Here is a 23,518-nt window from a genome sequence, read left to right as displayed (position 1 = left end):
GTGCTAAGCAGGAGGGCATAAGAAGGACAAAGACCATCACAAAAAGTTCTAAGACACTAACCTCATGAAATCCATATGGGCCACTCCTTTCTTTGTCTGCATTGCCAAAGTACCATTCCTTTTCACTCTCTCTTTTCATATCTGGAGAGGCTTCGATTACATTGCTCTGAGTTTTAAAAAGAGGTAGTTATTTTTCAAGGCAGAAATCTAAGGGGGCAGATACCATAAAAAGTAACACGGTACTAATTTTCTGGGTTTACACTCCTTTGGAAAATCACCTAAATTTCAGGTGACCTTATTTTAAGAGTAAAGATCAGCTGTCTGACCAAGTAGTCCAAAAAAGCTATTTCCTTACTAACACGCATTTGAAATAAATGGTTTCCTAAATTAACTTGGCAATCTAAGCTAAATTCAAAGACATCTACATTCCCTATGGTCATTAAATAAATTCTCACACCAGTAAAATTTTAGTAGCAAAGAATATTATAAATAGCTATATAAAGAAACACATTAACCTTAAACCACAATGCTGAAAATACTAAAGTTCTTTTGAGGGAAAAGACTCCAACTAAAAGTTTCAATAAGTATCTGAGATCAAAGAGTTAAAATACTAAAAAGAAGGTTTTTAATGCATTTAAACACTTTCAATCTACTACCCTCACTACAGATAATTCTTATAATTTTATATATCAATGTTTATGAGAACCAAAGATAAAATTTTTATTCAGTTAGTATATTTTATTAAAACAAGGTTTTTAAACTACCCTAATAACTACCAGCTTATGGTTAGATTCATACAGACAGACATAGCAAAGTGGTTAAGAGCTTAGACATCTGGGTTCTAACTCGCTCTGTTCCTTAATGGGTGGCCTTGGGTAAAACACTTGGCTTCTCTGTCCCACAGTTTTCTCATCTGTAAAATGGGACAGCCACTGGGGAATTTAAAGAGTTAATATATCACATATACCAGAACAGCACCTGATATACTGTCATGCTACACAAGTGTTACAATTACTATTATTCATACCTGACAATAGAAAATTCCATATTCTAAATATTCAAATAGCAATTTTGTACACAATTAAGCCAAAAACTAACATGGAACATCTCCTGGAACCAGGAGATTAAACAAAAACAGAACATAACACCAAAAAAATCACCAGTGAGCTAGGTATAGATCTCTTCTACAAGTTAGGTATCAGAAGAGGCCTTTCAGTAGAGACCTGCAGCTCTATCCTCTTACTGGCTGGTTTCAATAAGGCCTCCAGATTCCTAAAGGCAAAGTATATTCTCAGTGGCTGTCAATGCTCTAAGTTCTAATTACATAACTGAAAAATTCAGTTTAAATCTTAAAGATCACATTGCCTCAAAATAAGCCACATTAGAGAGATACAGTTACTTTAAAAGACAAAAGAGACACTTGAAAAATAAAATTGGATCAACATTGTCCATTTGAGATTGTTCTTCTGGTTCTTTTAACTTTCATTGGCCATATTCAGGACCACATATATTGACAGGTTTTCATGTCAATTTTTACGATTCTTTTGATCCGAAATTGTACTCAAAGGCTGTTAAACTTGTGAAATCTAGATAAGCATACATACTTGCAGTGGTACTGTAGCTCGGCTCACGTGGAGATGTGCAAGGGTAAGCAAGTCCACAAGGATTCTAATTCCATTTGAATCCATGAGATCCTTAACATTTCTCTGGAAGGCAAAAACACTTTTACCTAATTGAAAATTTTTCTTTCCAATAGGTACTATTACCTAAAAGACTCAAAGAAGAAAACATCTAGAATCTCTTTGGAAAAACTGACATATAACCGATATTACTTAGTGTTTTCAGGATTTTGTGTTCAAGGAACATGAAGTTAGATAAATGTGAAAAGGGCAAAGCAAAGAGATTGCATAAAGAATTTTTACTTAAATATATTCTGCGCAAAACAAAAACAAAAATAAACAAAGCCTGGCAGGAGTAACACACACGATAAATTCTTTGGTTCACATTTTCCTAGGTTTTTTGGGTTAATAACCAGATTCTTCTATAAACAGAAACAAAATCTGGTATATTGAAAAATCTTGGGGCGCCTGGGTGGCTCAGTTGTTAAGCATCTGCCTTCGGTTCAGGTCATGATCCCAGGGTCCTGGGATGGAGCCCCTCACCGGGCTCCCTGCTCAGCGGAAGCCTGCTTCTCCCTCTCCCACTCCTCCTGCTGTGTTCCCTCTCTCGCTGTGTCTCTGTCAAATAAATAAATAAAATCTTTAAAAAAAAAAAAAGAAAAACTTTTAATGTTCCAGTTCTTGTAAACTTTAACAACTGGCAATTTCTTAGAAGTTAGGAAGAGATTATAATTTAAATTTTCATAAGATTTATTAATTACACTTCATTTTAAAACATGTGCACTATTTTCTAAAAGAGAATAAAACTAAGCAAGTTAGAATATGATAAATTTAAGAAATAAAAGACCTGCTAAGATTTCACTGCAACATCATATAATTGTGAATAAATGCTACAACTATGAATTCGTTAGAAACCAGTATGAACCTATTAAAATGTCTTTTTTTTATTCTAAGATTTATTTACTTTAGGGGTGCCTGGGTGGCTCAGTCCATTAAGTGCCTTCAGCCCAGGTCATGATCTCAAGATCCTGGGATCCAGCCCCCTGTCAGGGTCTGCGCTCAGCAGGGAATCTACTTGTCCCACTCCCTTTGCCCTCCCCCCACCACTTGAACTCTCTCAAATAAATCTAAAAAAAAAAAAGAGAGAGAGAGAAATGAATTTTTCCTTAAAAAAAATTTTTTTTTTTATTTGAGAGAGAGAGAGGACAAGTGAGAAGGGCAGAGGAGAGGGAGAGAGAATCCCAAGTAGACTCCATGCTGAGTGGAGAGCCTGATGCAGTGCTCATTCTCACCACCCTAAGATCAAGACTTGACCTGAAACTAAGAGTCAGATGCTTAGGGGCACCTGGGTGGCTCAGCTGTTAAACATCTGCCTTCAACTCAGGCCATGATCCCAGCGTCCTGGGATAGAGTCCCGCATCGAGCTCCCTGCTCAGTGGGGAGCCTGCTTCTCCCTCTCCAGCTCCCCCATGCTGTGTTCCCTCTCTCGCTATCTCTATCAAATAAATAAAATCTTTGGGGAAAAAAAAAGTCAGACACTTAACTAATTGAGCCACCCAAGAGCCCCAATCCTATTAAAATGTCTTAAAAAAGAGTGAAAAGCTAAAGTGACTCTCTGTCTTCAAATTACTTTATCATCAAAATGTACACTGAATAAATTAGAAACCTTCCATTTTATGTCAAACATTTATTTTATTTCCAGTCCAATCCTAAGGAGTCCCTAAAGAAAAATCAGCTACTGATTTCATCCCTCATTATTCTTCATTCAGAATTTTATTATCATTAATTTATTCAGTATCTGTAACAATAGGACAGAATGTACAAAGAGTATTTGGCAAAAAATTTTTATTCCAGAAGTTGATAGCACACGGAGATTTCTGAACTAAAAGGAGGGAGAAGAAAAGAATCATGTCTGGATAATTAGCTCAAACTGTAATAATTTATCTTTTTGTTACATATTCATGTCATCTATCTGCAAATAACTGCATACTTAAGCGAAATACTGTACCTTATTAAGGATCAACTTGTTAAGGAAGAGGATCAACCGATCTCGTTCAAGTTTATCTGTGCACTATTGAATAAACAAGAATTTAGTCAGAAGTGAACAGAAACACAAATTATTATCAATGGACAAAATCAGCAACAGCCAATAAGAAAGTCATCTTTTAAACATCAAGAACATGAGAGAAGACTATTAATTATTGTTTAATTCCCCAACGTCTTGCATTCTGTGAAATTTTATATAACTTGTCTAATTTCCCTAGAAAGGCATATATTTTAAAAGTCAAAAACAAATTACTTTAACATATAATTTATATATATACAAATATATACTTTTATATATATATAAAAATTAAAACAAATGAAAGAATTATCCCAAATGACACTTCTCAATTAAGTAAATATTCTAAAGAATGATTAATGATGTTTCATATAAATCACACCATGATGACAGAAACAAGAAGGAAAAATGTATCTGCCTAAAAAATACAAAGGCTATGCTGCAAGTACTCAGGTTTACTGGAATAACAGTGAATTAGAATAATGCACTATTGTGTATTATTAATAATATAACAGCAGACAATAAGATTTTCATCTGGTTATGTTATTTCCTAGGTATGTTTTATGACCCTATCCAGAATCAGTTTTCTAATCTACAAAGTATGGTTGACAGTAAAGGTAATTATAACAAGCACTGATGGTCATTTAAAAATTGGTGAAATGGTTCTAAGGCAGTTCACTGAAATTCAAATTGTTAAATGTAAGAGGAATATAAGCACAAAAGAACAAAGTGTATATACTGCAACAAGTAGGTTACACTCGAATTTGAGCTGCAGGATAGATGAATGGGTCACTATGTTCTTTCCCCCAGCCAAGCTCAAGTGTTAAATTAAAGGACAAACTTTCTAAAACGTGCTAACTCAACGTTCCCTTTTTTGGCTATCATTGTAGTTCTAAAAACTTTTTAAGTGTGTAGTTTTTCACACTCTGAAATTCAGTATGCTAGCAGGTGCCTGGGTGGCTTAGTCAGTTAAGCGTCTGCCTTCGGCTCAGGTCATGATCCCAGGGTCCCGGGATCGAGTCCCACATCAGCTCCTTGCTCAGCGGGGAGTCTGCTTCTCCCTCTCCCTCTGCCCCTCCCCCGCTGCTCATCATGCTCTTTCTCTATTTCTCTCTCTCTCAAATAAATAAAATCTTAAAAAAAAAATTTAGTATGCTAGCATAATTTAAGATTTTTCCAACGTGGAAAACCAAATGTACACACAAATCTAATAGTCACTATTTCTTTTACACACCTGTCCAGCTCATCCATACTTAAATTAAAGACTGGCAAATAAGTCGGTAAAGTTGTTCAAAAGCAGCAACTGAAAAAAATAAACTGACATGGACAAATACTAACCCATTAGCCATTTTCCTATTCACCTAACATATTTAATTAAATATAATGTAAACTACACAAAACTCATGCAGAAAGTTATGGTAACAATGTAATCAAACAATTTATATTCAGTTTTGAAAATTTAATAAGTACCTCAAATGCACTATCAAACAGCAGTTTCCTTAAATGATATTCTTACCCTCTCTAACATTCCAATGATATATCTTGTATCTGTAAAAGGTCCTATTTCTTCATGACATCTGCCATAAACAATAGCAAGGGCTTGTAAACATAAACACTTCATGTTTACTTTTGGGGTGAGCAGGAAACGATGATAGAGCTCGTTGAAAAATTCATACCTAGATTTTTAAAAAAAAGTTCACAATGGAATTAGCCATGAAACTAATAGTGAAAACAAATATAACAAGATATGAAGAGTAGCTTACGATCTCTTAATTGATCCACTTTCTTCATTCTCATCTTCCTCCAATAGTAATCTCAGGTAATAGTCTCCTATTTTGATTTCCTCTGCCAGGCACTCATATTTAACCTTTATTAATAAATGCACATTATAGTATTTTAGTTTACAAGAAGGTTTTGGCAGTTTCCACATAATCACTTCTTAAATTCTGTTCAGAGCTTTTTTCTTTTCTTGTAAGACCACCTTTAGTAGAAAAAAATTCATCATTTCCTAAAATATCTGGTAACTCATTATTAATATAACTTACTATTTTAGTTAAATATTAAAGAGCTGGAATTATATACCAAATTTATGAATGTTAAATTTGTTGATAAAAACTTTCGCAGGACTGTATGGTACTAATGAGGTTGAAGGGAAGGAAGACTCAAAACACTGTTAAGAGATAATGTTTCCCTACCTTCTCAAGTTTGTCACAACCAACTACGGAGTAAATGATCCTGCACCATACATAGTTTGTGCAATTCACACAAGTTACCTCAGGTTTTTCTTCATCTCCCAACACATCAACTACACTTTATGGTGTCTTTTTATTTATTCATTTTCTGCATGTCACATTACCCGAGATTACAAAGGAGGCGATACATGAAGGAGCAGCCCATGATGATCAGGAGCTATGGCAGCACCATGACCTTTGTACTCAGGCTGCACAAAGTAAAGATTTGCAAGCAATTGTAAAAAGGAATTCTACTGAGCAGATTATTAAAATTCGAAAGCCTAAAATAATTTCTAAAAATATAAACTATATGAAATCAAATATATATGTATATCCATTTCACTTTCTTTCCATAAATTCTGAGCATTCAACTTCTATTTACTAAGCATATACTGTGTGTACCATGCACTATTCTAGTCGTCAAGGCTATAGCAGTAAACAAACAAAAATTACTGTCCTTACAGTAGATAAAAAAGTAAAATATACATGATAATTGGGTGACAGTAAGTGCTATGGAGTGAAATAAAGCAGGGGAGAAGGAGAGAGAGAGTAGGGGGTTGTATGTATATACAAAGAAGGCTGCATTTTTAAAGATTTATTCATTCATTTTTAGAGAGAGAGAGTAAAGGGGTAGGAGGAGGGGCAGAGGGAGAGGGAGAGAGAGAATCTCAAGCAAGCTCCCTGCTGAGCATGGAGCCTGACACGGGACTCGATCTCACAACCCTGAGATCATGACCTGAGCTGAAATCAAGAGTTGGACACTTAACCAACTGAGCCACCCAGACGCCCCCGAGGGCTGCATTTTTAAACAGAGTGGCCAGGGAAGGCCTATTCAGATGATGACAGTCAGTTAAAGACCTGAAGGAAAAAACAAGTTATGAGGCTATCCAGGGAAAAAGAATATTCTAGTAAGAAGGAATAGCAAGTAGAGAAAGATCTTGAGTCGAGAACATGAATTTGGTATTTCCAGGGAACTCAGAGTTGCTGGAGCAAGAGTGAAAGGGTGAGTAGTAAAACATGAGATCAAAGAAAGAATGCTTGGGATTGGGTACACAAATCTTGTCTAGTAAGTCATTTGAAGGACCCAGGCTTTTTCAAAGTGAGATCAGAAGTGACAGAAGTACCAGAGGGCTCTGAGCACAGAAGTGACAGGATCTACTTTATTTTAGTAAGATCATAATGCTGCTGTGTTGATAACAGATTACAGGGAGGCAAGGGTGGAAGCAGAGATACTGCTACAATCCCATGAAGAGAGGAGGGTTGGGTTATGGATAAATTTTGAAAGTGTACTGAATAGGATTTGCTGACAAATTGGATCTGGAGTATAAGAGAAAAGATATTTTCAGAAGGAGCCATTATCTAAGATCAGGAAGAGTACAAGAGAAGTAGGTTTGGAGGAAGAGCAAGAGCACAGTTTTAGAGCTACATTCTAGTTGCTTATTGGATATCCAATTATAAGATAACAGTATGTATGAGGTCTCGGAAAGAAAATCTGAGATAAAAATCTGGAAGCCACCAGCAAATAAAAAAGTTAAAGCCATAAGACAATAAATATAAATACGATGTCCAAGAAGCGGTCTTTTGTCCCAGTTTAGCAGTTGGGAAAATAAAAGTGAACAAAGGAGGAGTGTACAATGAAGGAGGAGAAAATCCAGGAGAATACAGATTCCCAAAACCAAAGTAAAGAAAGTTTTTCGAGGAGGAGAGAATGAGAACAATCAAATCATTGTATTTTGCAAATGCAGCTGGATTAAATTTCAAAGCCTACAGGGTCATGAGTATGTTCAAATTCACAACTGCTATGAGAGCTTACATTATACACACACACACACACACACGATTATCTACCACCGTGTTTCTTTTTTTTCTTTAACCAACATGTTTCTTGATATTTTGTTGTTCTTCACATCAATATTTTAATAGAAAAGTAAAATAAGGCCACATTCAGAATCAAACTACCACAAAAGTTAATTAAACAAAGTACAAGTACAAGGAAAAAAGGAAAACAGGCTATATTTCAATGGAGAAAAAAAGCTGAGGAGGAAAAAAATAAGCAAAGAACAGATCTAGAAAGCAGATCAAATTCATTAAAACTCCTATATTTTCAGGTACAAACTGAGTTACTTAATGTAATGAATTTTTATTTTTTGTGTTAAATATAAAAGTTTTCTAATATTTCCTCCACAAAATTAAGAGGGAAAGGTAAAAATGTTATATAACCATAAATCTTTGAAAAACACTCCAAAAATAATATATACTTCCAAAAAGAAAATATTAATATTACAAAAATTAAACTTTACCTCAAATTCATGGTGGTTCCAGGAGATCACATTAGCACTACCGAGCTCTCTATCAATATTAAATGCTCTCATTTCAGATTCAAGACTATCTCTCAGTTCTTCTCGCGTTTTGAAATTCCAAATTAGGTTTGACTTGGCATGATCCTGACCAAACCTATACATATGATCAGAAAATAGTAGGAAGCAATAAACATAAAAAAAAAATCTATAAATACCCCTTACTACATTTTATAGAGTAAGAAAACAGTGGAATTAACAAACTCCAGCAAGTGTAAATGAAGAAAATAAAATCTCTGTATAGTACAATGTAAATGGTAGAATCTTGGTGACAGGTAATAGTGTACACTGTAAAATTCTTTCACCTTTTCTGTATGTTTGAAAGTTTTCATAATACAATGCTAAGGAAAAAAAAAATTAACCCAAACCACAAAAACAAATCTGTGTGGATTTTAAAACAAGGAACTGATATTCAATTTCAATATTTATTGCTAGTATAAATTTCAGTCAGAAAATAATTACAATCAGATATCAGATTTCAGGTTGGGGATAAGAATTTCTGAACTTTGCACCCGGGTAGGATGAGCAACATTCTAGATTAGAATGTTACAAACTACCTATGAAAGAATATAGCTAAACTGCCAAGTTCTGATTGATATTTGTAAAACATCTTTTTATTCCTAGAATAATTTAACTACTGTAATAAATTTGGACACAGGTCTGAACTGGAGGTGGATGGGCATATCCTTTTATTTTCATTCTGTAACACTCCTAAAAAGTCTGATGTCAGAGCTCCAAGAGAGTTCTACGGGAGACAACATAATCGAAGAATTCCTAAGAAAGAAAACCAATATTCTTAAGGCCATTCTAGATACTGTATACTTTCAAAGTACCGTGAGAAAATTCCAAAGCACATATTTTCCTTTATTAGCCAAGGTATAATCAATATGTCAGCTTCCAGAGTAAGTACTGTGAGTTATCCCCCAAAATGTTTCAAAGTCTTTCTGTATTATGTATATGTCTGTGTGTGTGTTTGGGTTGGAGGAACAGTGGGCAGGGCCAGTAGGTAGAGAAGGGGTAAGCAGATCAGAAAGGCTGGAAAAGTATAATAGGCCAGCTAAGCTAGATACCCATTTCCCACAAGTCTCCTTATGTTTTCATCATCTACCTTTTTTTTTTTTTCTTTTAAGATTTTAGGGTCGCCTGGGTGGCTCAGATGGTTAAGTGTCTGCCTTCGGCTCGGGTCGTGATCCTGGGGTCCTGGGATGGAGCCCCAAGTCGGGCTCCCTGCTCAGTGGGGATCCTGCTTCTCCCTCTCCCTCTGCCACTCCCCCTCTGTCCCTCCCCCTGCTTGTGCTCTCTCACTCTGAGAGAGCACAAGCAGGGGGGAGCAGTAGAAGAAGAGGGAGAAGCAGGCTTCCTGCCAAGCAGGGAGCCCGATGGGGGACTCCATCCCAGGACCCTGGGATCACGACCTGAGCCGAAGGCAGACACTTAACCATCTGAGCCACCCAGGCGCCCCCATCATCTACCTCTTTTAAGTAATCATCTCAAAGCCTTAATAAAAATTTAAAGGTAACTTTAGCTCCTCAGACTACCAACACTATAAAAGACATTAATATTATGGAAGCATCATTAATCATACTAATCTTAACAGTGACAATTCTTGACCTTGAGAGCATAAAAATACCCGTAGCATAAAGCACTAGTTTCAAGCAAGAAAAACCTATCATGATCTTCCAATAGCAATACCAAATTTAATCTGTTGGAAAAGAGGCTTTAAGTTTACCTATAATAGAAGAGATCCCAATTTGCTTCTATTTTTATTCTTTGTCTTCTCTTTCGAAGAACCACTGGCTTTTGATTTATATTCTGGAAAAAAACAAAAACAAAACTTCATAGTGCTCAATCTGGGGCTACCAAATAGGTTCAGTGAGAAAAATCAACACTTTGTAAGTGATGAGAAACATTTTCTACATCAAATTTTGGCAGAAACAAATTAATGAAGCAAAACCCATAAAATATGAATATAAAATATTATATCACAATGTGATATAGTGCTAGCAGATATTTCTACAGTGTTGTTGAAATATTTTCCATGTAGCCTAAAGTTATTATTTCAACACAAAATTTTGTTACAGTTTACAGTGATGACTGATAAAATTTATAACAATCAAAAACAGTGACTTGTTTTAAACACTTACATGCAGTTAATACACGAGTCATGGGAAAACAATAAATGCAAAAGATTACAGGTTGTTAAACTGCTATCAAAGCTATAAGGAAGTATAAATTGAAACAGCTAATGAACAAGAAATAAGAATCTACATTCAGACACATGTGAGGTGAGACTTGAATTTATTAGACAAAGAATCTCAAAGACAACTCCACATGCCAGGCAGTTGAATGCATTTCACACATGTAGCAGGGACTTAAACTCACCATATTGTTTCTGTCCTGAATTTAAGTTTAGAAAGGAAAAAATGAAAAAGTTTTAAATAAAAAAGAGAGTGAGCCTATATGTGTTAAGCTGTATCTATCATACAAATTCCACGAGGAGGATGTCAGCTACATAAATCATCTTCATTTTAAGACAGAAGGAGGTCCTCCTGCTTCTCTAAGTCTATGACTCAAATTTTAGGCAGTCATAAACCCATTTGAGAATTCAAAGAAAGCTATGGCCCCCATTCCAGAGAAAGACATATACGTAAGGCTTGTAACTAACTGGAAGGGAAGATTTCAAAGATTTCTTGAAGTCCTACACATGGGCTGGCAGTTAGGAATTTCTGCTCCAAGTAAAGCCTGTAGATATAGCAGACATTAAAATTCTTACCCTCAAGGTGACAGAACCAAAAAGTATAAAGTAGTAGAGATTAAAACAGAAAAGTCTGTAACTTCATTAAAGTGACAAATTATACAAAATAAAGCAGAATAAAGAAAGAACAGAAGGACTAAAGGCTAAGTGAGTAATAAATTTTAAGAAGGAAATACTGTTTCAAATATGAAACCTATTGGTTATATAAGGAAATGTCTCCTACAAATTTTAATTCTGTGCACTCTCATGAAAACTAATATAAGATGACTTGAATAAAGCACATAAACAATTCAAAGATTTAGTTTTAATGATAAAACTTTCTCTAAAACTTCTAATTAAAAAGCACTTTCTTCAGTTTCCCCAGCCCTCAGGACAAAAAGCTGGGAGTCTAGAGTAGTGAAAATATAAATGTTATACACAAAAAGCACAATCAGTTCTCTATAAGTAGAGTTCAGGGACTCAGAGACTTAGGCTAAAACCCCTAATTAGCTAAACAAATTCCTCAACTAAAATAACAAAAATCAGAAAAAAGCAATTTTAACCATTAGCCAGTGGTTATTATTAATCGAACACAGAACATTAGCTACAAATGAAATTGACTTAAAAACATTCTGATTATATAAGAAATGCAGTTCCTTTTAAGGCTAGCCAGTTAATCTTGACAATGGTTAGTTTTCAGACTAGCTAAAGCACATGATCATTCTGTATTTGGGTGTTAATATTTCTACAAATAAAATAGTCACAAAGATTATTCACGTTTCCTAAAGAAATTAACATTAAAAATAGTACTACAGCAAAAAATAATCCGTTTGCTACCTAAACAGTTTCTTGACCAGCATATCTATTTGGCATCATTATTTGCTCAAAGTTTTAGATAACACCCACATAAATGAAACCAACAGAATAAAACATTACTGATATTTAAAAATATATTATTTTGCCTCTGAATTCTTGTCTTTAAATAACTTATGTTATCCACAGTTACAGCTAAAATAGCTTTGCATTCAAACTTATGCTGCATAAATGTTACGTACGAAATCAGATGCCAAAAACTTATTTCAGTTAGATAATTATATCCAACAGCTTGAACAACTATTATTTTAGAAATGGGTTTAACTACCTGGAGTCAAGAGCTCGTAATTTTTAATAAGTGAAAACCACTCATATCATATCTATAGATTTTCAATTACTCAAATGTTATAGGAATATTATCATATTATCATGACCAGACATGTATACAGTACTTCTATTATTACCTTGCCTTTTTGTGAGAGAGAGAGAGAAAGAGAGAGAGGACAAGTTGGGGGGAGGGGAGAGGGAGAGAGAAAGAGAGAAAGAGAGAATCTTAAACAGGCTCAATGCTCAGCAGAGTCTGATGCAGGGCTCGATCTCACAACACTGAGATCGTGACCTGAGCTGAAATCAAGAGTCAGACGCTTAACTGACTATGCCACCCAGATACCCCTATTATTACCTTGCTTTTACATCAAAGCAACCCCATAGGATAGAGAAGGGAGGTATTGTTATTCTGATTTTATGGAAAAGGAAAGTAATGCTTTGGAAACCCATAACTTATGGGTTAATAAGTGATAAACCAGGCTCAGATGTAGGTTAAACGGTTCAACGTGCAATATTCTCTTCACTATCCTCATCATTTAGAAAGCACGTCTAATGATTCTTTATACTGCATATGTCATTCATACAGATTGTCATGAACTCCTTAGGTTCAAGTTCTACAGAAGTGAATTGTGGTCTCAATTTCAGATAGACACACAAGACTATAATTGTTCTGTGGCAGCCGATTACTATGTTTAGATGTTCTGGAAATTCATAAGAAAACTGTTCAGTAAGATATTTATATTATTTTCTTTGTATAAAGAAATAGCTACCATAAGTAAAGAGATGGTTTAAGGGAAAGAATGTAAGTGTGGTCAATAAAAATGGTGAGATCAAGTCAACTTTTATAGTTGATTTAACCACTGCACATTCCATCCTAGAGAGAAGAATATGCATTACTGAATTAGGTTCTATTGATCATACTACATGTTGAAGGATGAGACTAAAACTGTTTTTGATCTGACCTTGATTTGAGGAGCTAATATTCAAAAATTTAAGTACACACAGTAAATTTAACTTAAAAATGTGAATCTTATTACCAAAACACCTGTCTGTCTAGCTTTGAATAAAAATGCTAAACAAGAAGAGCACCTTTATTTCTATAGCTATAAAATAAAATTTGGAGAAGGAAGGAAAGAAGCAGATACATATGAATAAATTAGTATGGAAGAAAACTTAAGAGTGGAATTTTATAAAATACCTAACTAAAATCCTAATCACTGATTCATAAAACTATGAATTAAGAAAATTTATATAAAAATATGAATCAGAATTAGGTGACATTTCTTCCTATGTTCAGTCAGAAATATGTGACTACCATCTCTGTGAATAGCAACAATGAAAGCAAACCTACAAAACATAGATACAAAATACAAAATACTAGCAGTCTGGAAGCAGATTTTTACCTCTTTTTGTGCAATGCCCATTCTATCCCTCCAGTGCATCAACACTAGATCTACTTTTTCTTTGGCAAATTTTTCAACTTCCTTAGCAGCTTTTCCAGCTAGTCTTTGCCACTCTGGAACTTTATTAAATTTTCCATACTGATCCTGTAAAATAACATTAAAATCCATTATAGTCCTGTTTGCACATTCATTTTTAAAATCTAAGTAAAGCTGAGTCACACTATTTATTTTACATAAAATACATACTGGGTGTTAGGGGCTCAGTGAAGAAACAAAGTGAAAATTTCTACAGGGCACCTGGGTGGCTCAGTTGGTTAAGTGACTGCCTTCGGCTCAGGTCATGATCCTGGAGTCCCAGGATCGAGTCCCGCATCGGGCTCCCTGCTCGGCGAGGAGCCTGCTTCTCCCTCTAACCCTCCCCCCTCTCATGTACTCTCTCTCACTCTCTCAAAATAAAATAAATAAATCTTTAAAAAAAAGAAAATTTCTACAATAAATTATACTTTTGTCCAAGAAATCTAACTTTTTTGCTTAAGTTTCAAGATGATTCCTACGTGAGGGTGGCAAGATGTGAATGGGAGATGGGGTGTACAAAGAAAAATGGAGTGAGGAAAGGAAAAGAACATATACAAGACATTATTACACTGGTGTATCTTGAAAGATGTTTAAGTATCAGAGATAGCCCAACCTTAATAATGAACATAGCTTTTATTTAAAAAAAAAAAAAAGTCCTGAGTTAATTTTTTCACTACTGGCCCCTTTCACCATTTATCAATCACACATTATACACAAATTATCACACTATACATTTGAAACTAAAAAAAAAAAAAATCCATTCCTGAATGGGCCGATAAGCTGAGTTAAGGGAAAAAAAATATACAAGGTTACTACTATTCATAATGTTAGATTGAGGTGATGGTTTTACAACTCTATAAATATACCAAAAATTACTGACCTGTACACTTAAAACAGGTGAATTATATGGGATGTAAATTTTACCTCAATAAAGCTGTTATTAATAATACTATGTGTGTGTGTATATACACACAAACAGTAGTACTATACTTTTAGTACTACTATTCAATACAGTGAATTCTTGGTTTATTTCTAAAATTTTTAGTGTGTTTTACAAAGAGTATTCTTTTTAACCTGAACAGACACTTAGGACAATCATTATTTACCATTGCTATTTTCACATTATCTCTAACATGCATCCGATCAGCATCCTTCTCAGGAACTGGATCTGAACTGTCCAAGTATGCCAGCAAGCCTGGCGGCTAAAAGCAAACAAACACAAAACATAAAATCCATTTTCAAAACAACCGCACAAAAGAAAATTTAGCTTTCAAAACCCAAATAATACTATGATTTAAGCTACTGAGGTTAGCATTTATTATGTGACAACTCCTATGATAAGCATCTTTTAAATAAAAAACAAGCAAATAAACTAAAAAAAATCCTTTAACAGTATACACTTACTCAATGAAATTTTATTGGGCAAGAAGACATAAATTTTCCCATTCAGCTGACTTACCAAAATACGTTTCAACAGGTTTGTCGCAGTTGCATTATCAGCTGTCCAGAGTCCCACTAAATGTCTACTTAGCTGTCTGAAAAAAGCAGACGTTGAGAAAGGTTTGCTGCTTTATCTCAGCTAGAACAGAAAGGAATTTTTAAGAACAAAATATCATATAAGAAATATGGCTACAGCAAAGAAATCGTTCTGATGTTAAATATTTAAAGTTAGTACTTTAATGTGGAGAGGTGTATGAGATAGTAATTCAAAATATTGCTAACGTTTTAGAATTTTCTCCAAATCAAAATGTTTCCTTGATAAACTAATTTTCAATGGACTTGAACACAAAGAGGTAGGTTTTTACCTCATTTAAAGAGGGGAAAACAAAACAATTAGACTTGATGATATGATTAGTTTGCGTAACAAGTCCTGATATAGCGATCATATAGCATTCTGGCATTCTTTGGAATTCTGAACATGATCAAAAGTCAATAACTATGTTCTAATATAACCTATTTGGCAAGGTTAGAGATAGAAAGTATTTTCAGTTTTGGAGCCTGGATAAAGACTTAAAGCAAATTATTCTACTCATGCCACTTTAGAGGTTAAAAGCATATTTTGGTTCAGAGTGAAGAATCTAAGATCCATGTTGAATCTATGACTTAGTCATTTATTAATCTTAAACCTCATGATATGCTCTTCATGAGCAGAGAATATATTTTATTCACTGTTGATCCTTCCGTGCTTCAGTAGGGATTCAAATTGCCATTTGCTACAAGAATGGGTATGAAACCTGTGAGAGAAACAACCAAAACTACAGACACAGGTATTTATACAGGTTACATTCCCAGAAGAAAAAAGTTTAAAAACCCAAATTGTACTATGTTCTATCACGAAAAAAATGAACACTACTGAAACGGTTCACTTCTATGTCTAGTTGGAAATTAACTACTACTGAAGTAATTAATTACATTCATAATTTCCTTCACATGCATCAGGTAGGTATCATTTATCAGGGATTCCTAAAAAGGCTTTAAATAGGGATAAATGGGATAACTTTTTTTTTTTTAAAGATTTTATTTATTTATTCATGAGAGACGGCGGGGGGGAGAGAGAGAGAGAGAGAGAGAAGCAGAGGGAGAAGCAGGCTCCCAAGGAGCAGGGAGCCCGATGCGGGACTCAATCCCAGGACCTCGGGATCATGACCTGAGCCGAAGGCAGATGCTTAACCATCTGAGCCACCCAGGCGCCCTGGGATAACTTTTTATAATGGCAATTTGTAAAAGATAAAGCAATGCAAATGAAAAGTGGTAATTTATATTATACATTGACAGCTTTTCAATACTGTAACTGATCACAGTAAGGAATGTAACTAATAAAAAGGAACACAACAAGCAAACATCTAACATGGGGATTTAATGGAATAAGATATCAAATAGTCCCTATTTTAGTGAAAGATGGTATCTAGTATCACTTATAAGGCAGTATACCATGGAAATAATCTTTCTTTTAGATCTTTTTGTCCCCTTAAGCAACAAAAAAGACTACTTTTGTGGCTAACATTTGTAAGTTGAGGGATGCAGACAGTCTCTTATAAGAGTACAAATGGTAGAAAGTTACTGCCAAGGCAGCATACTACAACATCCAGTAACTGGATGTAGGTGACAAAAAAAGGAAATTCATGATATCATAACATAGTAAACCTAAGTCAGAAATTACTGCTATCATTTAAGAAGTCAAAAGAACATGATTAAAAATATTTATGATATTCTTTTCTTTTTTTTTTTTTAAAACTAATGAGTCCTGAGTCATAGTATGCTAAGGATATCTGAAGGGTCACACAACAGGAATCACAAAGAATTAAAAGGAATGGAATTCACAAGGCCTGGAATAAATGAATAGATTTATGTGCTTCCTTGTATTTGGTTATTATAAAAAAAAAGACAATTTACCAAAGGGGAAATTGTTTAACTGTAAGAGATTTAGGATACCTAAACCAGTTAGATATGGTTTTCTTTATTCTTAAAGTAGAGCACCTAATTGACAAAAGAGATTTAAAAATTAACATGACAGCCAGAAGGAAACACAGGAGAAAAACCCTGGGCATACGGTGCTAGTTCCATAAGCTTCTAGAAACCCTTTCCCTGTTCCAGTCCCATGGCTATGGGTGTAGAGCCCTAATAGGAAAGTGAGGGGAAAAAAGCAAACAGATTTGTTGTCCGCCCCCCAAACCCCCCAGCTATCCAGGGGCAGCGGCAATGATCATTTGGACACATTCTTTCTATAGGGAAAGGAAAAGGAGAACTAGATGAAACAAAAGAAAATGAAGCATTTGCATAATCCAAACACTTAATCTGTTTTATGTAATATCTGAATCCATTTTATAAGCAGCAAGTTAATTTATAGCAAATTAAATTTAACCTACCTATTTGTAAGCATCCTTTGATCTGAGCTTATTGTAAACATCGCAGTATGCAAGTGTCGAGGTAAGGCACCTTCACTTAGGGCAAGCTCTTGCATTTTTGTTGCAATTTCTTTGTCACCTTCCTTTGGAAAAAGGGTAAGATGATCCCTAAAGCAGCACTCCAGAACAAACTACCCTAATTTTATAGAACTAATTTTACATCTTTAGGTAAAATAATTATGTAGTATATTATGTAATAAAAATTTGAAGTGCAACTTAACTACCCAAATATAACACAGGTGATACAAGTAATTTTAAAAATATTATTTGCCTGTGAAATGAGGTTTTAAATGTTTACAGATACATTTATCTTATGAATTATGCTTTAATTTAATATTAAAATTAGATTCATTCTGAGTATATATCAGCCAATGAAAGGGAAAGGCGACTCAGGGACATCAGCAATTCCTACGGAAGACCTCTGCAAACTCACCTTGCTTTTATTATTAACAATATATTCATTTTCATGGTGAACACAGTTCTTTACTTTTTTAGAAGAATGATGTGATAAATTGGGGTAGTTCTTTTTATCCCGATTTTATGTGCTTATATGGACTCACTTTGGCAACAGAGTTAAGACAGATAGGACTACTAATCAAAGGTAAGCATAGAATTATAAATTATGTAAGCAAGGGGATATTTAAGACAGCCTGTTGGAAAGCAAAAATGCTCATGTTAGTGAAAAAAAAAGGTACAAGTATATAGTACAACTGATATGTAGTATGTATACAAATATTCACATAGTGTGAATATGTACATTTATCATTCTGACAGTAGTATCAATACAAATATATACGCAGTAGGTACACATATATAGTTTGTATATGTACACATATAATTTGGAACTCTACATAGTCTGAGAGAAAATTTACCAAAATGCTAATTGTAGTTATCTCTGGATGATAAAAATATAAATGATTCATTTTATTTGTTCCTTGAATTTTTTCTGTAAATACCAATGTTTCTTCAAAGACCATATACTGCTTTAACAATCAGAAAAAATAATTTAAGATACTTGCCAGGATTTCAGTGTAAATAAAGAAGGTGGTTCCTTACACAGACATCAGCTCTAGTCACTAGCTATGAGTCTGACATGTGTGGTTTATACTGAAGCCCAAAGTCCACATTTTGGACTTTGCCATGAATGGCAATATACTGGTGAATCAAGGTCAGGAAAATACACTTTTGTTTGGTCTCATGGTCCTAACTGTCTTTGGCTTCCAGCTCTGTGAGAGATACATTACTTTAGAAGCTAAAACCCATTAGCTACAGGAAGAAAATTAGCCTTTAGCTGTAAATACACACTAAAAATGCAAAAAGAACTTTGAGGTATAATGCCTGTATATAATTTTTAAACATCTACTTAAGAGTATACTAATTCTGTGCATTTCATTTAGCCACATGTTATATTTACAATACATATTTACATATTATATTTATATCACTGTGTTTTTTGATAAAAGGGGCATGCTGAAATTTTATCCAAATCACTACAAACAACAAAAAGAATTCAAAGCCATTTGGACTGATGTCACTGTGAACATCCAGTATGCAAGTTGATATTTATAGCCATGATTTTATTTTCTAAAAATCAGAGAGCTAAAGCAACTATCTTAGAGAAACAATATCCCATGTCTCACCAACGATATCATGTCCTGATCTCTAGAGCTTAATTACAAATGCGCTTTAGCATGAAGAACTAATTTTTGTTACCATTCTTACTTAATATCACTTTGCTATGAACTAACTTCATTAACAGATTTCTATGTAACCTCAGTACCTAATGATTTCAATACCATCAATACCATCATCCCCCACCCCCAAAAAGAGCAAGAGAGGAAGAATGCTAACTTTTAATTCTTTTAAAACAAACAAAATACAAATAATGTAGGAACCGAAAGATCTACTTGCCCTAAACCCACTTACCTCATAACTTTAAACTCTTAGTTTAATATTGAGGATTGTTTCTGTAGTTTAAAACTACATTATTTCTGAATAATGACTCAAAATTACTTTTCTTACCCAGAAAAAAAGCATGTTTCCCATAAAAGGCTGTAAAGTAATTTTGTCAGCATCAATTAAAATAGCCAATCAACATTCAAGTAGGCTTAAAATTTCAAAATTGTTCTCACCTCTATTATTGCCTTCATAACCAATCCAGCTCCCTTTATAATTGCCATGGAAGGATGCTTTAAAACAGGGAAAAAAGTATCGCAGAATAAAAGAATTTTATTGCAACATACTAGCTATTGCTTTTAAGGAGGATATACAATTTTATAAGCCATAAAATTAGTAAAGGATACACCTCAAAGTCAGATCACAGTTAGGCTAAAATTTTTGGGTATTCTTACAATATAGCTTTAAGGGTAATTAAAACAGTAGCAGGAAACAGCTGACACTTACTTGAATAATTATAGTTAGCTGAATGATAAATATCAAACAGTAATGATATAAAAATACAAATTGACATTTACAAAACTGATATAAAATAACAAAAACAGAAGTATCATATAGAAACAGATCACATGTACATAATAAATACTATAGTATTATATGAAATGATGTTTTCAACTTTATGAACAGCCCTATTACTTGGGAATTTATAAAGAAAAGGGTACTATGGGCCTATTACAGAAAAAAATGAGTTTTTCACTACTTCTGAGAAAAGATGGGCAACAGGGTCAAAACAGTGGTCAAAAGCCATCAACAGAGCCCCTCAGGAAATACCAAGAAATCTGTGGAATTAAATATCCTTAATATGACAATGTACTAGGCTGTATTTATCAACATTACTACAGAAGCACACATCCCTTATTTTAAAACCAAACTGACCCAAAAAGTGGTTATCTGATAAGAAAGATACAAGCTCTCACCTGAAAGAGCTTAAAGAGGGTTCTTCCATTGGAGGCTACCATCTCTAAGAGCATATCAAACTGCTGTCCTTCTGTTGTCTCGCTATATGGAGCACAGAGGGCAAAAGTAAGGAAGTCCAAGAGTGAACTAATAACTAGGGCACCAGTCCCATGATCCTGAAACAAAGTAACATATTGCCTTAGGACCGAGAAATTCAAATAAAACACAACAATAATGTGCTTCTGTTACCCTGTATGTTAAAAGTAAACGTTTAATTCCTTTACATGAAGCTTAAAGTTTGATTACTCTAAGGAGTAATCCTTAAAACTTGTTTTACTAATGTAGTAAATCCATTGCTTACCATATCTCAAAAGGAAAATAATTAAAATTTGGTCAAATTTCAAGATAATAACCAAACACATATAACTAAGGTTAATATGTGTAGTATTTGTATAAAAAGCAATCTTTGGCAACATTTAAACAACCCTTGACAATTTGTTCCTTTCAGATCTATAGACTACCCATCTCCCAAACTGTTACCAGTGACTGAGGAGCAAAGATTTGGCTTTTTTTTTTTTTTTTAAGAGCAACTTATTTCATAATGACATTAAAGAAAAAGAAGAAAATCTAAAGTCTTTGCAACTTAATTCTTCCCAGATGAGTGGATATAGTCCTAAAACAGAACATTTTACTATTAGTGAGTGACCAAGCTGACCTGTGTATGATCAATCCTGACCAAAGTTAGGAGCTGCAATTAAAAAAAAACAAAAACCCCGCCAAACTGCACTTCTAGAATACCTTTCAATAATGTATGGTATCTCTCATTAAGATAAATTTAACTATAACTCACCACATGAGAATTAAATTTTTCCAGTAAGTTTTCCAGAAACTTCTTTGAAGAGAGAAGAGAAGCTTTGTTCAGCTGTTCTTGTCTTAAGTCATAGTCATCATGCATGGGCTATTGATTAAAAACAGTGATAATTCATGAGCAGGCCCACATGCTGGCATCACACGAAAGTCATTTATAAAGAGTATTCATTAAATACTGAAAGAATTAAAAAACACAGCCTTTAAAGTTAAAGGCAGAAAGGAAACTCGTGATAAGACAAGCAGGCAAAGTGATGATTTCCCCCAGGGTCTGATGAGGCTTCATAGATACTGTGCCCAGCAAGTATCTGTAGAGAGTACTGTACAAGGTACTCTGTCAAAAGTCACAGGTCTCCTCCTTAAAAAGCAAATGACACCCATTTCCTCTCCCCCAATTTTATAATTTAAATTTGAAATGATAAAACTTAGCATTTATTTATTTTTTTAAACAGCATTTAAAAGCAGGTACTAAAATGCACAGCAAATATTTTTTTTTAAGATTTATTTATTTATTTTGAGAGAGTGAGAATGAGAGAGAGAGAGAGTACATGAGAGGGGGGAGGGTTAGAGGGAGAAGCAGGCCCCTCGCTGAGCAGGGAGCTCAACGTGGGACTCGATCCCGGGACTCCAGGATCATGACCTGAGCCGAAGGCAGTCAGTTAACCGACTGAGCCACCCAGGCGCCCCACAGCAAATACTTCTTTGTCTCTTCTGACTGATGGAATAAACGAGAATGGGAAAAAGATTCCAGCGTGAGGGTTAGGAGTAAAGAGATCCAACCCTAATTTTGCTACTGACCATAGCCAACCTCAGGCAAGGGTAAGTTGCTTTAACTCTTGAGTTTCACTTTCCTCAGCCATCCAAGTGAGATTAATAGTACTTAGCTCATAGGACTGTTAGGAAGCATAAATGAGATAATAAATGTAAAATATATAGCCAAAACCTAATATGTAATGAGAGCTCAATGTGTTTGTTTCACAGGTTGGCATTTTATTTTATGTTCTAGTTATCCCACTAATTCTTTTTTTTTTTTTCTTTTTAAAGATTTAATTTATTAGGGCACCTGGGTGGTTTAGCAGGTTAAGTAGCTCCCTTCAGCTCAGGTCATGATCTCAGGGTCCTGGGATTGGGCCCCACATCCGGCTCTTTCCTCACCAGGGAATCTACTTCTTCCTGTCCCTCTGCCCCTCCCCCCACTGTGCTCGCACGCGCGCGCGCTCTCTCTCTCTCTCTCTCTCTCTCAAATACTGTTGGGGAGCATGTATTGGGGAGGGGCAGAGGGAGAGGGAGTTTCAATCAGACTCCATGCTCAGTGTGGAGCCAGACATGGGGCTCAATCTCACGACCCTGAGATCACAACCTGAGCAGAAACCAAGAGTCAGACACTCAACCAACTGTGCCACTCAGGCACCCCTATCCCAGAATTCTTTTAAATGGAATTATTAGTAGTAAAGATAGTAAAATTCACTTTTGAGTATAAATGCAAGATTTTATACAAGTGATTACTTAGGTGTATTCTAAACCTCTAAGTTCGCCTAAAACACTTTAGTCCCATATGCTATATACAACATTGAAGTGAATCTGGAAGTTCAAAGTTATACTGAAAAATTCATTGCTTCTCCTCCTATACAAGCTGTCACCAAGTTAGAGCTTTACCCTCAGCCTTCAAATGTGCCTTCTTTTACCTCAGCATCTTGTTTCTTACATATTTGGTCTACCTGCCTCTAATTTTACCTCTAGTATAGTCTCCACATAACATTTATGAGCTTTTGGAAGTTCAAAGCTATATTACTGCTCCCCTGATGAAAAACCTTTCAGTTGTTCCTTACTAAAGGATACAAATCCAGCTTTTCTGATACAAAAGGCTTCTGATGACTGTCTCTGCATATATTTCTAGCTGTAACTCCTAATCCCACACACCTCCATACATGCTTTATGACCCAGCCATTTCAATTATTTGCTTCTTCCCCAACATACCTTTGCATATGCTATCCCCCTTTCCCAGGAAAGCCTTCTCACAGTGGGGAAAATACCTGTCTGTGCTTTAAGATTCAGATCATTTGTAACATCTAAAAGACTGGCCTCGAATCTTTTATCTTCCCCTCGCCACAAACCCATAAAACTAAGTGCTGCTTTTCAGGGATCCCGTGGCCACTACTACTTTAGATCATACACATATGCCTACCTCACTAGACTGTCAGCAATTTCAAGGAAGGAATGAACTTTGTATTTCTAGTAGATAGCCCAGTACCTGGTTTATAGGATGTGCTAA

At 34.9% G+C, this 23,518-nt stretch overlaps 1 protein-coding gene across 5 annotated transcripts in view; it reads right to left on the bottom strand.

The window, feature by feature from the left end:
• The window catches only part of DNAJC13 (DnaJ heat shock protein family (Hsp40) member C13), a 121,383-nt gene that overhangs the window by 51,026 nt on the left and 46,839 nt on the right, over window positions 1–23,518 (bottom strand). For 4 of the 5 annotated variants that reach the window (XM_027583525.1, XM_027583527.2, XM_027583524.2 and 1 more), the window contains 15 exons: window positions 21,230–21,337; window positions 20,400–20,555; window positions 19,659–19,715; window positions 17,488–17,609; window positions 15,081–15,156; window positions 14,728–14,823; window positions 13,547–13,690; window positions 10,652–10,666; window positions 9,999–10,081; window positions 8,213–8,366; window positions 5,445–5,548; window positions 5,198–5,357; window positions 3,628–3,690; window positions 1,605–1,706; window positions 62–166 (listed from right to left, as the gene is read on the bottom strand). In XM_027583525.1, coding sequence (XP_027439326.1) covers window positions 62–166; window positions 1,605–1,706; window positions 3,628–3,690; window positions 5,198–5,357; window positions 5,445–5,548; window positions 8,213–8,366; window positions 9,999–10,081; window positions 10,652–10,666; window positions 13,547–13,690; window positions 14,728–14,823; window positions 15,081–15,156; window positions 17,488–17,609; window positions 19,659–19,715; window positions 20,400–20,555; window positions 21,230–21,337 — 1,545 coding nt within the window. The remainder of the gene's footprint in view (window positions 1–61; window positions 167–1,604; window positions 1,707–3,627; window positions 3,691–5,197; window positions 5,358–5,444; window positions 5,549–8,212; window positions 8,367–9,998; window positions 10,082–10,651; window positions 10,667–13,546; window positions 13,691–14,727; window positions 14,824–15,080; window positions 15,157–17,487; window positions 17,610–19,658; window positions 19,716–20,399; window positions 20,556–21,229; window positions 21,338–23,518) is intronic. The other variant, XM_027583526.2, reaches the window with a different exon arrangement.

Source organism: Zalophus californianus, chromosome 1, assembly GCF_009762305.2.
Source record: "Zalophus californianus isolate mZalCal1 chromosome 1, mZalCal1.pri.v2, whole genome shotgun sequence".
Classification (NCBI taxonomy): Eukaryota; Metazoa; Chordata; class Mammalia; order Carnivora; family Otariidae; genus Zalophus; species Zalophus californianus.
The sequence above is the reverse complement of the archived record's forward strand: the minus strand, read 5'-3'. Positions and strand labels throughout refer to the sequence as shown.